The 15,045-nt window shown below is 59.9% G+C and overlaps 5 protein-coding genes across 5 annotated transcripts in view; all 5 read right to left on the minus strand.

The window, feature by feature from the left end:
• Positions 1-413: 413 nt before the first annotated feature.
• TRAVEDRAFT_52926 (uncharacterized protein) lies at positions 414-3,770 on the minus strand (the record flags this gene model as incomplete). Its single annotated transcript, XM_008045906.1, has 5 exons — positions 414-809; positions 2,593-2,609; positions 2,663-2,719; positions 3,445-3,536; positions 3,598-3,770. The coding sequence occupies 5 exons, from the start codon at positions 3,768-3,770 to the stop codon at positions 414-416; spliced, it is 735 nt and encodes a 244-aa protein (XP_008044097.1).
• A 2,608-nt stretch (positions 3,771-6,378) lies between these two features.
• Positions 6,379-6,906, minus strand: TRAVEDRAFT_52927 (uncharacterized protein; the record flags this gene model as incomplete). Its single annotated transcript, XM_008045907.1, has 5 exons — positions 6,379-6,442; positions 6,493-6,530; positions 6,586-6,687; positions 6,745-6,813; positions 6,874-6,906. 5 exons carry the CDS (start codon positions 6,904-6,906, stop codon positions 6,379-6,381), a joined length of 306 nt encoding a protein of 101 aa, XP_008044098.1.
• Positions 6,907-8,354: 1,448 nt separating this feature from the next.
• On the minus strand, positions 8,355-10,320 carry TRAVEDRAFT_24010 (uncharacterized protein; the record flags this gene model as incomplete). Its single annotated transcript, XM_008045771.1, has 8 exons — positions 8,355-8,427; positions 8,454-8,812; positions 8,874-9,260; positions 9,314-9,343; positions 9,395-9,481; positions 9,538-9,585; positions 9,640-10,017; positions 10,075-10,320. The coding sequence occupies 8 exons, from the start codon at positions 10,318-10,320 to the stop codon at positions 8,355-8,357; spliced, it is 1,608 nt and encodes a 535-aa protein (XP_008043962.1).
• A 414-nt stretch (positions 10,321-10,734) lies between these two features.
• On the minus strand, positions 10,735-12,128 carry TRAVEDRAFT_52929 (uncharacterized protein; the record flags this gene model as incomplete). Its single annotated transcript, XM_008045908.1, has 6 exons — positions 10,735-11,022; positions 11,071-11,121; positions 11,172-11,237; positions 11,288-11,617; positions 11,678-12,040; positions 12,096-12,128. The coding sequence occupies 6 exons, from the start codon at positions 12,126-12,128 to the stop codon at positions 10,735-10,737; spliced, it is 1,131 nt and encodes a 376-aa protein (XP_008044099.1).
• A 296-nt stretch (positions 12,129-12,424) lies between these two features.
• TRAVEDRAFT_24012 (uncharacterized protein) overlaps positions 12,425-15,045 on the minus strand; it is a gene marked incomplete at both ends in the record, with an annotated part of 4,622 nt that continues 2,001 nt past the window's right edge. Inside the window, 8 exons of the mRNA XM_008045772.1 lie at positions 12,425-12,539; positions 12,590-12,902; positions 12,930-13,100; positions 13,160-13,216; positions 13,249-13,385; positions 13,441-13,560; positions 13,614-13,948; positions 13,999-14,244. Of these exons, the coding sequence (XP_008043963.1) occupies positions 12,425-12,539; positions 12,590-12,902; positions 12,930-13,100; positions 13,160-13,216; positions 13,249-13,385; positions 13,441-13,560; positions 13,614-13,948; positions 13,999-14,244 (1,494 nt within the window). The remainder of the gene's footprint in view (positions 12,540-12,589; positions 12,903-12,929; positions 13,101-13,159; positions 13,217-13,248; positions 13,386-13,440; positions 13,561-13,613; positions 13,949-13,998; positions 14,245-15,045) is intronic.

Here is a 15,045-nt window from a genome sequence, read left to right on the forward strand (position 1 = left end):
TGTCGCGACGTGTGGAAAGAGCAGCGGCACTTACGATGAAAGAGCGGCCGTGAGGGTGGGCGGGGATAATCGAGGGATTATCGCGCAGGAGGTAATGGTACTGGGCGCTGGGACTATGGTCACATATCAGGGACACTTGGCGCAGTTGGTGTAGCGCAGTGGGCTTTGACAGGGAGTCGGTCGTTCGAGTCGCAGTGCAGCACAATTTTTATGAATATGCCACAGAATTATAGACTGGATTATCCGTGTGGTTGATCGGGCGGGTAGGCAAGGGGATAATCGACATTGGGGCAAAGCGTCCCGGTGGGAGTGGGGGATAATCCAATGATATAGGGCGGATAAAGTGTGATAAACGCTACGATAATCGCTCTACGAACTGGACATCGGAAACTATATGGATTAAAATCCCATCCTTAATGGGCGGGATGATCGGTGAAATGCATTAATAAATGCGAGTTGATTAACGAACTAAGTGAAGTCCCTGTCAGGTCAGCGACGACGGCGTCACCGGGGCGGCGCCACAGGACGCCATCGGGGATCGCCTTAGCGTCGACGTCGTCTCCGGGGCGACGCCATTGAACGCCGTCGGGCTTCTCGCTCTCCGAGTCCTCGCGAGGGCGGCGCCACTGGACACCGTCGGGGATGGGGTCCTCCTTGCGGGGGCGGCAGCACTGCACGCCATCCGGGATTGGCTCAGCATCGACGTCGTCGCCGGGGCGACGCCACAGGACGCCATCGGGGATCGCCTTAGCGTCGACGTCGTCGCCGGGACGACGCCACTGAACACCGTCAGGGCTGGCTTCCGAGCCCTGTACACGACGAGTTGCAACTTCTACGCCAAATAGGGCGCGCAAAGTTGCAACTTTGCTCTGTGGGCGCCTATCATCGCTTACCGATGTATTAAGCGCCCACAGAGCAGTTGCGTGCGCCAAGCCTTGATAGTAACCATCCACGACCACGCAGACGGGCGTACACGCTCGCGAGCACGATACGCTAGTGAGTGTTTGGGACACAAAGGCGCGCGACTGACATATCATAGCTAGCTCTTACACACGCGCAGACCAAGCGCAGACAGACCGAGCACGTCGACAGGCCCAACTCACCCCACCCGTCCTGTCCGACATCAAGGCCTGTCAAAGCTATCCCGCCCACCAACCAACGCCGCCCCGCCCTCCCCTTCAGTCCGACGCCCGAGGCCCGGACCCTCCTCCCCCGCCGTTCTCACCCGTGCTCCTTCGGCGTCCGTCCCCCGACCTCTCCCGAGCTCTACAACCCGCGCGGGTTTCACCTCTGGGCGCCCACTTGCCTTATCTCCGACTTTTCAGTTCTCCTCTCGCTCGTCTCGCCCCCCATCCCCGCCTTCTCCCTTTGTCACCTTCCCCTCCGACGCCCGACGCTCTCCACCCTCGCGCTCGCTGGCCGTACCCAGCGACACTAGCTTGGACGCCCGGCTGCCGACTGCCCCCATATCCACCCTATCCCCTCTCCCTTCTCGCGCCCGCGTCCCCCCTAGCCACATGTTGGTTGGCCGCCTTCTGCCAGTCAAGGTCAGTCGAAGCTGCATGTAAGTGATCGCATGTCCTCATAACACACTTAACTAGTCACTTATTACTTCCCCAGAAGCCCATCCTCGCGTCCTCATGCACCAACCGCCTACGCAGCACCCAGACGTCCAGGAGCACCGAAGTGAGGCCCGCCAGCCAGGTACGTATTCCGAGGTTAGTTCACGTACAACGGATCCTCGGCTAGGGAAGATCCTTAGGCATGAGGGACGGCTAGTGTACCCCGCAGACGTGGCGGGCGGGGGTCTCCTTCGCATTCCTTGCCTTCCGCAGACTTGCGCCTTAGCTCAACACGCCTTCGGTGCTGAGATCTACGGATTATTCCGCCTCATCGCTGTACCCGTACCATCGTGCATGCAGTGTCCCGGCTCACCGTTGCGAAGTCATGATGCCGCTGCCGCCTTGCTGTACGTCCCCCTCCACCCTCGTCCACCATCCCCACGCTGACAGCCCACAGTGCCCACGTGCACGGTACATCCCCTCCTGCGTGCGTAGCTGGGACACCCGCCACTCACGCGCTCGTCCAGAACGTGAGGGTCCTCAACCCCCGCTTCCGAGCCTGCCACGGTACATCAGCGTACCGCTCTTCGCACGGAATAGATGCTTACTCACCGCCCGTTCCAGGTACGTTCACGGGCCGTAGTGTCGATGGCGTTAACGTAGGTACCTACGTAGTCCTATCATATACATACCTATACTAGGACGGGGCGAGGCCGCATAGATTCCTGCGCCGCGCGGAGCCTCGCATTCCGGCGGAGGCGCAGCCTTTGCGCGGCCCCATGTGGTCGTCTGGATACCGCCGCCGCCGCCGCTGTACGTCCCCTCCAACCTCGTCTAATATCCCCACGCTGACCGCTCACAGTTCCCCGGCCCCCAGCCACTGCTCGCTGCTACACCCACGACCGCTCAGCAGGGCCCTCTAGACTCGGCGGACCCGGGAGCACGCGTACCGGTAGTTTTGCACGCGGCCTGTGTGCGGTAGGAGAACGCGGCGCTGAAGAGAGGTTGAGTAGCACGGGCGCCGGCGAACCGCGCCGATGACCTCGACTGGTACCTGTTAGCTGCGGGTGCATGGATATGCATGGGGAGGCGAGGCGTACAGAAGCAGAACACGCCGATCGAGAGTAGGACGATGGCGAGGGTGACGAAGACGGGCCCTGCTGCACCTGTCAACCTGTCTCCGGCGCGTTCGAGCCACTTGAAGCAGCGGAATACTTGTTATGTGTACCACTGGGGCATCCTACATGTCGCTAGGACCACAGAGTAGAGTTATAGACAAGAAGAACAGAGAGACACGCAGCCTGTAACAGTATAGAGGGTGCATATTGCGACGATGAAGTCTCCTGTCCCTAACGAGCGGGGGGTGTTACCGCGGCGGCGTCCCTGGAGGTGTGCGCAGGATTCGGCCGAGGTACCCCAGTCACACGTCGTTCGGCCATCCCTACGGACGCGTCTGTTGCGCGCTGCGCCTCCCGGATGGCGCGTCGCGCGGCATCGCCGACTTCTGTCAGCGGACGCTCCGCGTCTATGCGGGACAGAGCACGGAATATGTCTTGCGGGTCTCTCGCGGGTGGCCGAGGATGGGTTGGTGGGACATAAGAGCAGAGCGAGCTGGAGGGCGGCGTTTGCCAAGTTTGAACCCAATCCGTCTATAAGACCATAAGCAATGCTTCCAAGTTGGTCGGAAGAGCGACACACCGTGTACTCCAGCTCCTGCAGTAGGCCGCGAAGCGGATTCTTCTTGGACGCCTCCCCCATGACCATCCCCCGCCCCAGCTCCACGCTCCCGTGTGAGAGAAGCTCCTCGGGCAAGTCCCGCCATTCCACATCCCAGTCGTCCAGGTTCTCCGCCGATGCGCGCTCCTGGCCCTTTCCTTCCCACTCTTGCGCTTCTCCATCTCCGCATGGTCCGACTTCCTATGACAATCGTACGAGTCTGATAGCTCTTTCCACGCGTCTGCCTCCTGTTGCGACCTGTGTTTCATGTAAGGGTTAGATGTGGAGGGTACGGCTGAAGAAATCCGTAGTAACGCACTGTTGTGTGTGCCCGTTGAACCGCGCCTCTCGCATCCGATTCTTCACATTCTGCTCGTTCTCTTTCAGAGGCCGCCCATCTCCACTCTGAGAGACTGCACCGCCATAGACGTTTGTGCCGACCTTCCTCTCCGCAAGCATGCGTATCAGGCTCTCCTCCGTCCGCTTCAACATGTCCGCCTAGGCGGTTGATAACGGTGGTGGGTCCTTGTGGACCTTCATCTCGATGAAGAAGCTTGCGGGGCTTGGTCCGCAGAAGTTCGGAGTCGATGTGCTTGAAGAACCTCGCGACGGAGACGGACGTGTGCGGGCGCGCTGCACCGCGTTGAGAGGCCGATCGAACATGCAGACAAAGAGGCATATGCCACTCACAGATCACGCCGGTGGCCTCGTAGCTGCATCTGATGCGCTTACCGCGGCTGACGCAGCTCCTCCTCCTCCTCCTCCTGGGCCCCGTTTCCCCTCGCATGAGCTCGTTCTTCTCGATTTGCGGCGTCTCCCGTTGTGCGACCGGCATCACGATGTCGATGTTCCGGCGAGAGGTCGTGGCTGGCCGTGGAGTCCGAGCGGGAGAGTTGAAAGCCCCCGATGCAGCGCTAGCAACCTGCTTGGCTGCCTGCGAGCGTCGACGGAGGGTATCCGCCGCCGACTGCCTCTGCCGCACGTCCTCGTCCACCTCGGGGTCCCCCGCACGCGTCGGGCCCGGCGCAAGCGGTTCTTCGCCTCGAGTACGTTGGCCCGCATCGACTGGCAGAAGTGGCGGCCGTTCCCAGCGCTACTCCTGGGCGGCGTGGTGCGGATGGCGCGCCCCGATCATGTCGAGATGGACGAGGCGGACGTTGGCGATGGTGCCGTCGAGCGGGGGGTGGTGGGAGCTGCCCGACATGGTGCACGCTGGAGGACACCTCCTGTCTGGTCGTGACGACGACTCCGATGGGGGCTGAGGCGACTGAGGGTGGGTGGCATGCGCTGTGGTAAGGGACAGGCTGAGTGTGTGAGCGGGAGTAGGGGGCACGCACGGACACTGGCACCCAGGAAGACGAGCGCAGAGAGCGCGGTAGTTCATATTGACCGTCTGTGTCTGATTCTAGACTTGTCTGTGGGCGGGTGTGGGCAAGAGCAGAAGAAATGGAGAAGGGCGGACTGTGGATTAGGTGGGCTGAGTGTACGAGGCTGGGGCGCGCGGCGGGCGCGATGAAGGCAATACAGGCGCCCATATGACCGACGTCGCGCACAACTCTCCTCTGCGCGGCCACCACACCGCCGATTCGTATATCTCTCTCTCTATCATCCTGCTCGCTTCTACCTCGCTGCTTTGGTACCGTGAACACTCCCGGCCGCGCGCGCATGGATATCCGTCCTCTCTAGCCATGTTCTCTCTAGCCATGTCCTGCGGTAGACGTCCGCTGTGCACCGTATGTTACATTCCACAAAGGACTCCGTGCTCCCACCTGGTGAGTTTCCAGCTGGCCTCGATACGAACCCCACTCATGATGTCCGAACAGGCCTGCGGGGATGCACTGCATAGAACGCGTCGCCGCTTCGCCTTCCGCATTCCGAAACGCCCCACGCCGAAACACCTGCGCTCACAATGCCGCTGCATGCTTCCGTCGCCTGTTTCGCAGCACACCGATTGACGACACTCCATACGACCTCGTTCTCCTCGCGGCGGGCCACCTCACCTGGCACGCGCGAGTCCTGGACTACGAAGCATATGAAGATCTGTGCTTGCAGTATGCTCATCTCAGTCAGTCCTCAGGGTCTCGTGGGAGGCAAGGGCAACACACACGCACGCATAGACAATATCCTTACCGGTACGTACTTTTCTTTGTTTTGGTTCACGTGTACCACCACAACCTACACGGCTTGTAGGCTCTGGCCAACCGCCGCGCCAACGCCTGCCACACGGACGCTCGCGACAACCACGTCCGCGCCCCCGCCCGCACTCGCGCAACCTGCATGCGTGGGCGCGAGCCCTGTCACCCCGCCTACTCCGTCCGTGTTCACACCCTGGGCACCAAATTTTGAACCCACGCTCCCGTTCCCCGACCTCGACTGTAACAACAGCGTTCGCGCCCGCGCAGTGAGCCCCCAGCGGCAACAACCCGAACGCCAAGCTCCGTATTCAAACCCCAATCCATGAACACGACACGAGCCTTCCCGTCCGAGTCCGCCGAGTCCGAAGCAACACGAAAGGTCCATGGGTCACAGCGTCTCTTGGTGGCTGCGAGCTGCGGAGCCGGGGCAGAGCTGAGTGGTCGCGCATTCGCCCGGCACCACCCTCTCCGTCGCTATCCCCGCGCTCGCCATGGGCGACTCCGGCGGCCCACCGTCCACCCGTCTCTCTTCCTCTCGCGCTCCCGAAGGATATCGGATGACCCCGCCCAGTCACCGCCATCCCCGCCCTCGCCGTCAGCCACGCTGGCATCGATGCCCGGGTTCGTCGCGCCCTTCCCCGCGCATGCTGCGAAGCGGGTTTCACTTGCTCCCCTTCTTCTTTTTCTACGCCACTCAATATATTTTTGACTACATTAATGCAAAATCGAAAGTCTGAGCTTGTTTTTTCGTGTTGTTCGTCCATAAACATCACTCTGTACAACTGTGAGGACCGGCTTATACGCCGGAGCCACCGGTGGTGTGCCTCAGTTGATCGTCGGTGCTATGATCGATCAAAACCGATCGACAGTCATGCTTCTCCGAGAACATCGGACTGCGTGATATAGACTCCATGCATCGCCACCCCCGCTTCCTTAACATTGAAAAATCCCGTACTGATAGACCCTTAGTTCTGCAACTTGAAGGAAGCGGCCTTCCAGGCGAGCCGTTCGGTCATTTTGGCAGCCAAGCTGACGCGAAATGTGAGCATACCAGTGTGGCGGCCGCAGTTAGCACTCACTCCTTTTGATCGCGGGGGGTTAAAACGCCGTCCTTAGGCTATGTGCTAAGGTTAGCGCAGCAAAGGAGAGCTGTAGTATGATCTTGGGCTAACCTCGCGCCAGTGAAGGCTGGACTTGAGTTCCAAACTACGCGACTTGAAGACCCTCATTGTCCCGGGCTCCTTACAGTAGTCGAAACCCACATGGTCCATGGCCTGTTACGCACCAGGAGCCTCAGTGTCAAACTAGGAATATGCATTAGTCACACATACTCTGGTGAAATCCCGCCAGCGGATAAACCGCCGTTCTCCTTTGTTCAGTTTGAAGATTGAAGCAAAAACCTGTCATTGGGGTCAGCTCCCTGGCCTCCAGGGCCTCCCGGCGTTCTAGATAGCATTCACCATGTAGTTCTTCAGCCTGAGGTTGAAAGGCATAATGTGGAGTGAAGCAGTAGAGTAGAGAGGCAGAGTGAAGAGCAGCAAGGTTGAGAGAGATGGGAGATAGAGACAAGGAGGTGTAAGCCAAAAGTTCAACGTTTGGGCTCGTTTGGCCGCCTGTTTTCTCGCACTTGTCAAATGCAAGTAAGGATGCCGGGGTGCAATGCAGGGCTTGTATATCTTGTCACCGATACAAACAGACAGTGAGTAGCAGTGAAAGGTGGAGGACCGTTTGAAAGCCCGGGGTGTTTTCGGCGCTTTCTCCAGATTGGCGTCTTCCGAATCTCCTACGACGCCGACATGCGATCCCCAAGTCGTGACATTTACCACCGCGCATAACTACCTCTGACCTTGCTGCATCGTCGTACTCGCGAATCCTACCTTGCGTTCAGGACGTCTGCTACCTCGTCCTGCATCGTCCATAACGCGCGCTTCACGAGATCGACCCTGGACACAGTCGCCACAAGGACTCTCCAAACCACACCTTCGCAAACCGGTCAGCGAATGTAATAGGGCAGGAAGATTTCGGCGCAGCAACGCAGCTCAGTACGTCATATCCAATACCCGCTTGCTTCGAGCAGGATGTCGAGGTGTTTATCCATCGACGCTGGGTACTCAGCCTGCACGAGTTCCGGTGAGTGTCATTTGGCTCATGTGGCTGCGGTGCGACCCCGCGCGCGACGTGTTTGGAGAACGTACCTCGGACATACACAACTCCACGAAGGCGCAGCTCCAGGCTTCAGCTTCCGCGACAGGGATGGCCTGCAGCGTCAGCGTTGCCCCTCCGCCCCCCACTCTCCTGAAACTCGCCGTGTCCTCGCCCCGAACGCCTCGGATTGCGGCGTACACCTCACCATCCGGCTTCGTACACCTGTGCCCCGCAAACTAACCTCGACGAGACGCGCTCGACCCCGCACATTTGGATGCCGACCCGCGACCGCCCTCGTAATCTTCATTCCTTGCACGCGGCGTCAGCCCTTACCCCGCACCTCCGCCTTCCCTTCCGCGCCCCTCGAGCGTGCCAATCCGAACGCCCGACTCCGCGCGTCCTCGCTGGCCACCTCCGCAAACACATCTTGGCGCGACGTCTCATGGCCTACGCCGCGCACTCTCTCCGAGCCTGTCATTTTCCAACTCAGGTCCCCGCCCTTCCGCACGTCTCCGCCCCGCGCTACGTGATACCATCCGCCGGGGCAATGGCTTTGGGTATGCACTCGACCCGGCCTGTGCGCGCATTTCACAGCGTGATCGCGGCGTCCACTTGGAGGGAGTGGCGGCTTGGGCCTCTTCTGTAACGCGGGAGACACGGAGGAGGATATATGGGCGCGAATCCTTCGCAGCAGGGTCATGGCAGCGCCACCGCGCTCTTAAAGACATGCGCGCATTAGTGATGTATTTATGTGTTCGACGCCGTCTGGCGGGAGGGCAGGTGCAGCGTCGTTCGTTCACATTGGCCTCCTCATCTGCTCTAGGCATATGGGCGCCAGCCGCTCCGTGACCCACGGCGAATACGACACCCTACATACATAGACCAGTATCAGTACCCTTGGTACATATGGGCCCATGCGTCGAAGCCGCCCAGGATACCATGCGCGTCCAGGTCTGGGTTAGGCGCCCCGCCCTCTTGGACAGTCCTCCCCACGTCGAGCATGTCGATCTCGAGACCCAGGCGCGGCATGCCCTCGAGGTTTGCGATACGTAGCAGGATGGTGTTGGTGTTCGCGCGCACCCGGAGTGGGGCGTCCACGCCACAAGCTGTCCATTCCGTCTTGTGATGGGACCAGATCTCGAAACGCGGGTTCGCATGAGTAGCGACGATCGCCGCGACGTCGCTGTGATCGTCCAGTCTGATCGAGGCGTTCGGGCCAAGAGGGAGGAGGCGAGCGGTGGGGAGAACGTCGTCCTGCCGCATTGTCAGTATATTGACGAATGCTGGCATAAGGAACTAAGGATGGAATACATACGTCTGCCCAGAAGACGACCCAGACGCCATGGACAGTGACGCCCCGTGCGAGGACTTCCCGTCGGTACTGTCCTGCTGCTTCAACAAGGTCGCTGATGCTGGCGACGTCCAGCGCGCCATCTTGCTGCAGGCAGTGCAATTCCAGGCCGAACTGCTCGCAGCGTGTGACCGTGTCGACACGGACGAGGAGAACCGGGGCATCGCGCGCGAGGGCGAGATCCATCAGGGCGTCGATGACGGGGAGCCAGTTCTGCAGCCCGGTTTCCCAATATTCGAACGGGTAGGGGTCCCGGGGGTCGTGGTCCGGGAGAACATGTCCCAATAGACCCAAGCAGAGAGGCTTATCGGCGTCGACCCTGACCTCGGTTCGCGTGGGCACAACCTTGTCCTAGATAGGCCCATTGTCAGTTCATGTATGACATCGCTGCCAATAACGCATACCTTCGCCCACACGACCACGTCGAGGATGCGCTATGGGTGATCATCAGCGCATGACCTTATGCCTATCCTCGAACTACATACCATGTTCCTTCTGGCGGCGGGGGCAACATCGTTCGCTATGACCGGGGTGTTCGTAGTCGGCGAGGTGCCCCTCGTATTGTCGATATTCTAATCATGCAAGACGAAGTTAGTACACCACGCCGCCATGAGTTCGAGCGACGTACCCCGAAGGCCTCGACGTTCTCCGCCTGCTGAACATGGAGAGCTGGTGCCTTCGATGGGCAGAAGGTTAGCGTCTCCTTATCGATATGACAAATATATCATACCTTGTCCATGTTCGCGCGCATGGCGTCCGATGCCTTCTTACGACGCTCTGCGATGGCGCGGCGTTTCAAGGCTACCTTGGCGGCGTCTTCAACCTTGCGTTGTGCGCGGTCCGCCGCCTCCTCGGCTTGAGTGGCCTGACGTACGGCCTTCGTTAAGGCTTTCTCGCGCTTCTTTGTCTCCCGAATAGACTTCTTCGCCCTTTTCCGAGCCTCGTCCTCCTCGCGTTGACGTCGGCGCGCGTCAGCCGACGCCCGACGTGCGAGCTTCAGCCGGGCTTCCTCTTCGCGGTCGAACTCGCGACGTTCTTCAATGAGGCGCAGGACGGGCTCCGTGGGTCCTGACTGCCATGGCCAGTGGATGCCGTGGCACAAATCGCACTTCGATGACATGGTTATCAGTAAATATGGTTATCGGCTACCAACGTCACTACTCACCACGTAACCCCAAGCTCCGGCCCATCCTTCCGCGTAGCACAGCTGCGCGGTGAAGGTAGTGCGAGCCTGGCAGTTGCGCTTCGGACAGAAGTGCGGCGCTTCGGGCATACGGTGAAGGGAATCGAGCTCGCAGAGCTGCCTGAGTTCCGGGCTGTAGATACCCGTACGCCCGCCGTTCGCGACGTGATGGCTACGTCCACGGATGCGCACGAGGCGGTACTGGCAAATGAGGTTGAGTTCGGGCATGGCAGGGATAGGAGGACAGGAGGAGGAGAAGACGAAAAGGCGAACGAGCACGCTGGCGTGAGCGGGTATGGGGAGAAGAGCAGATCAGCTCACGGAGGGAAATTCCTTGTCGGACCTGGTCCCGGCGTACCCTTTTATCGTCTCCTGCAGCCGTGCGAAGACCTTTCGACCTTGCCCCCAATTTCCGATTTATTTCGACCGCTATATACCGCGCCTCCGGCTCCCTTGTGTCACGTCCCCCGCCCTTCCGTCACCCTCTCATTTCGGCCGCTTTCACCAAGGTCGGGTTTATTGTAGCGTTATATCTAGCTTATATCTCACACGAATCTGGGCCATATATTCGACGCACGCCACTTTCACTCGTTCCGATCGCTGAATCGGGGAGACAGATCGTAGGTACAGAGCAACCGTTACTTAGGCCCTGTCGACGTCGATCGCGTCCTCAATCGTTTCGCCGAGCGTCATATTGATGACCTCCTTGCTGCCTTGTTGCTCGACGAATACGCGGAGGCCCGCCTGCATGCTCAGCACCTGCTCGCGTCTCTTGGCGATGCGTCGTTTCATGCTGGCGGAGCGCTTCCGCTTGCGCACGACAGTAGCCCCTCCGGCCGGTATGCGCCAATCTCCATCGGCGATCACGACGGTCGCGTCCGACTCGTCGCCGGAGGACAGGCTGATGGTCGCCTCGCGGTCTAAGACGTCCTGAGGTTGTGTTAGTATCACAAGAGGTCGCCTGTGAATGGGGCGTACCTGCCAATCCCCAAGCTCAGGGGCGCCCCACTCGAGCGGCCCGAGGGCAACCTGCAGAGGCATGAGCGACGTTTCTGTCTATCGACGTGTTTATAGCATACCTGTGCAGGCGGAAGGCCCCATCCAACGGCCGCGTTGTCGGCATTGACGTCCCCAGAGCCGTCGTCCTGTTGAATGTCAGAGTCCGCATGTACCGCCTTAGCACTCGGTCACTCACTTCCAGCTCCTCGAGGTACGCGCGAGACGAGTCCTGCGCCTCCAGTTCCGCGCCCAACCCCACGACGAGGGCCGTTGAGGACGTCTTGACGAGGATGGTCTGTCCGTGGCGACGCACCGGGAGCGTTGTCCACAGCGAGCGCGAGAGCCACCGTCCGAACGGATGGTTCCAGACTTCCATCTCGGCGTTCGCACTGAGAGCACCAATTATGGACTCGACGTCAGCGTCGGCGCCTTCGCAGATGGCGGCGCGGAAGGGGCCGCATTGACCCAGGCAAACGGTGTCGTTGCTGCCGGCCGTGACGACGAAAACGAGAGGACCCTCCGATCCCTGAGCGCACAAGCGGTCAGCTTGTAGTCTATCAAAGGTGAATGCGAGGCAAGAACAAACCTTGGGCCACAGAACGACACGGATAGCCTTGCCCTCGTTCACATCCCCACGGCAGTCTTGCTCGACGACGTCGTCGGGTATGTTTTTAAGTCCGGCCACATCGTACACCCACCCCAGCTCAGACCCAATGGACGGCACGAGCTCTGCGCCCGGGAAACGCACCACATGCACCCAGAAATTGGGTCTCGCGACACCCGCCGTTTCCACCGTGCTGGCGATCCACCCACCCGCACGATAACTCCACACCTCTATCTGCGCGTTCCGCAGGTCCCCGACCGCGTCCACGACCGCCTGGATTCCGCTCAGGACGTCCAGGAAAGACTGACCATGCTGGAGGGTCGTTCGAATGACGTCCTCGTTAGTCTAAGTATGCCGTCCTGTCAGAACTAACGTAGAGATGGGCAGGGAGGACACGTACCGCAAGAAAGACGCTCAATATGTTCGAGTTCATGGTGGCCAGACGTCAGAGTGTATGTAGCGAACGAGGGGAGCGATTCAACGAGATTTATGGCGCACCGCACTCTGTCCGAGCAGGACCTGATGGGGTCCGTAATTCCCGATGGGGGAGTTGCCCTCTAAACGTTTATTCGGGCACAAAGACCCCGTATGACCCGATGTGATCTGACTTGCTACGTTCCCTGGTTCTTCCGAAGACTGCTGATACCAGGCACCTGAGACATAGCACCCTCATCACATCCAGGCCATAACAGCGCGATACATCAGCCCGATCTACACTAAGTTGTCCCATCACGCCCGGCCCCTCCGCTTAGACAAGCCTTTGGCGGCGGCGCCGACGCTGCCTGCGCCGCGAGCCCTCGAGATGCTGCCCGCAGCCGAGATGCGCTCGGTCAACGACATCAAGCTGGAGTTATCTGAGTATCAATGTGCGAAGTAGTCGAGAGAACTGCTCACGGATCTTGACCCTGAGCGCGTGCAGTCTGCGCGCGGATGCGGGACGGACGGGACACGACAGCCGCGCTCGCGCTCGCGTCGGGCATTGCGACGCCCGACGTCTCGGCAACTTTACTGACCTTGTTGCGCGCCCCTTTCGCCTTGCCCTTCGTCTTCGCGCCTTTCTTTGCCATGCGCTGTCCCTTCCGCCTCGCGTTGGCGGGTTCGGGGTGTTCTGCCGCCGCCGCAATGTCGACGTCCACACTTACCTCGGCATGGACATCCATGTCCGCGCCGACCATGTCAGCCGGGCCGGAGTCGTCGTTCGAATCACCTATCACATGTGTCAGCGGGCACGCACCTACATGCACTATGGACTTGCCTTCAATGTCCCGTGCTGCAGTGGGCGCCGTAGGCGGCGCTCGCAGAGTCGGATCGATGCAAGCAGTGAGAATCGGGGCCGGAGAGACAGCTACATCCTCGACAACAGGGGCGATTTGCACGACTCGCTGGACCTTGTCCCTCGCATCGTCTGCGCGACGTTCTGTTGGGGATCAATGAGTGGTGCACGACGTGTACCTGCCGACTTACCCTCCATGACACGCTGGGCGTGCCGTCCGAAGTCAACGGCCTCGACATCCTGGTCAGCTGTGTGACAGTCAGCGATGCCGAAGCCTCACGGTCGATGCACCAACCGGAACGGGACTGCTCCACCCAGAGGGAGAGCACGAGGTAGAATTCTTGTTCAGTCCAACCAGCGGTCTGGCGCAGGGCCTGCAGGAAGGTGAGGCCTTGTCTGTTGACACCCCGCGACGTCCTGCGGACATGTCAGCCAGTCACTTCCACGCTTCGGTGAGATACAGAGATCATACATGTACACAGAAGGCTCGCCCGTCTCGTCCGGCCCACCGACGCAAATCAGACCGCCCCAACGGACGTTGTGGATCATGTCCATACTGTCATCGACCGCGTTGGAGATTTCCAAGGAGGTGCTGCGGCGCGAGTGTTAGCGTGAACACCGTAATGAATATCTCGCTGGACTTACAACCCTCCATTAATGGGCACGGACTCCTCCCGCTCTGCGGCAAGCTCCTCGTTCTTCTCCTGGGCGACGGCGTTGTAGATATCTTGTTCCTCGGGAGGAAGAATCTTCCACGCGTGGGCACAGGCAGCGCGCAGTTGACCTATCGCTGCCCTGGGACGGCCTCCTAAGTCGAGCACTTCGATCTGCGGAGCGTCAGGCGACGCCTGGAAGACGTCCAGTCCGGTCTTCGTCCGAGGCTTCCGGGGTCGCGGAAGGGTCAGGGAACGGCGACGCCCATCGTGCCCTCTAAGACGTCCACCCGTGTACCGGTTCTCGCGCAGCCAGTTGTAGATGTTCTGAGAGTCCGCGTCAACCACGCGTAGTAAAATGCAAGGCCACGGCACACCTTAGGCAGCATCTGCATGCGCGCGCTGAATGCCACAATATCTTCAGGAACATGGCGAACGAGATCGTTGCGACGTTCGCGACTCGCGTTGTTGTAACGCTTCAGCCACGCTGCTTGCGTTTCCCCCGTACTCGGAGCCGAGAAGTGAGCACGAAACTTCTCAGTTAGAAGACCGGCGGCTCGCTTGTTGGGGGCTGTAGTCCTAGGCTCCTGAAGGATGCTTTGAACGTCCGCATCAGAGAGGTGCTGTTTAAGCCAGCGGCTTTCGTCATCAGTGAAGCGGAACCTCTGACGCATCGAGGCAAAGGGAGAAGGAGAGACTCGCCGGGGGGTCCACTAGTCGCAACTTCGGTCTCGTAGGTACTTGCCATTTCGCTCGTACGACGCCGATACAGATCTGCAAGCCGATGTGAAGGTGTACCCCCGCACCACTACCGGAAGTGCGTACCTAGACATCTGATGTCCCTCTGGGTCCATGCGTACAGTATGAAACCGGGTCGTCACCGCCGCCGCCACCGGGTAGGAAATATCGTATAAGACTGGATTCCTGCCGCTCTCAGTTAGCCGGTTCGGTGCATATGCTGCTCGTAAAGTACGGAATAGGCGGAATAGGTAAACGGTGAAGTTTGAAACGAAAGTGCGAACGTAGAAATCGACCAAAGCTCGCTGCAGATCTGTGTACTCGTCCTCAGTCCAAGTGTTCGGGTCCGTCCTCCTCGCGTCTAGGAGAGTTTGAGGGGTCCCAGGCCACCGCATCACGATCGCAATGAATCTCGCCAAGTAGATTCTGCAATCCCTCCACCGAACGTCGGGAGGGAGTATCCACCGAAACCTCGGAGTGTCGGAGGGAGAAGATGGGATGACCGAAACTGCGGACGACGGATCTCCCCACACGCCCGATACAACCGCCTCGCGTTCCCACCGATCGACCTGCGACCAGTCTTCTTGGTGGACGAGTGCCGTATCCAAGGCCAGTAGCTCGCATCGGAAGTTGACTTCATGCGACTCCCAAAGCAGGAGCCCGCGAATACGGATGTCCGTCGCCGC

Source organism: Trametes versicolor (assembly GCF_000271585.1).
Source record: "Trametes versicolor FP-101664 SS1 unplaced genomic scaffold TRAVEscaffold_13, whole genome shotgun sequence".
NCBI lineage: Eukaryota > Fungi > Basidiomycota > Agaricomycetes > Polyporales > Polyporaceae > Trametes > Trametes versicolor.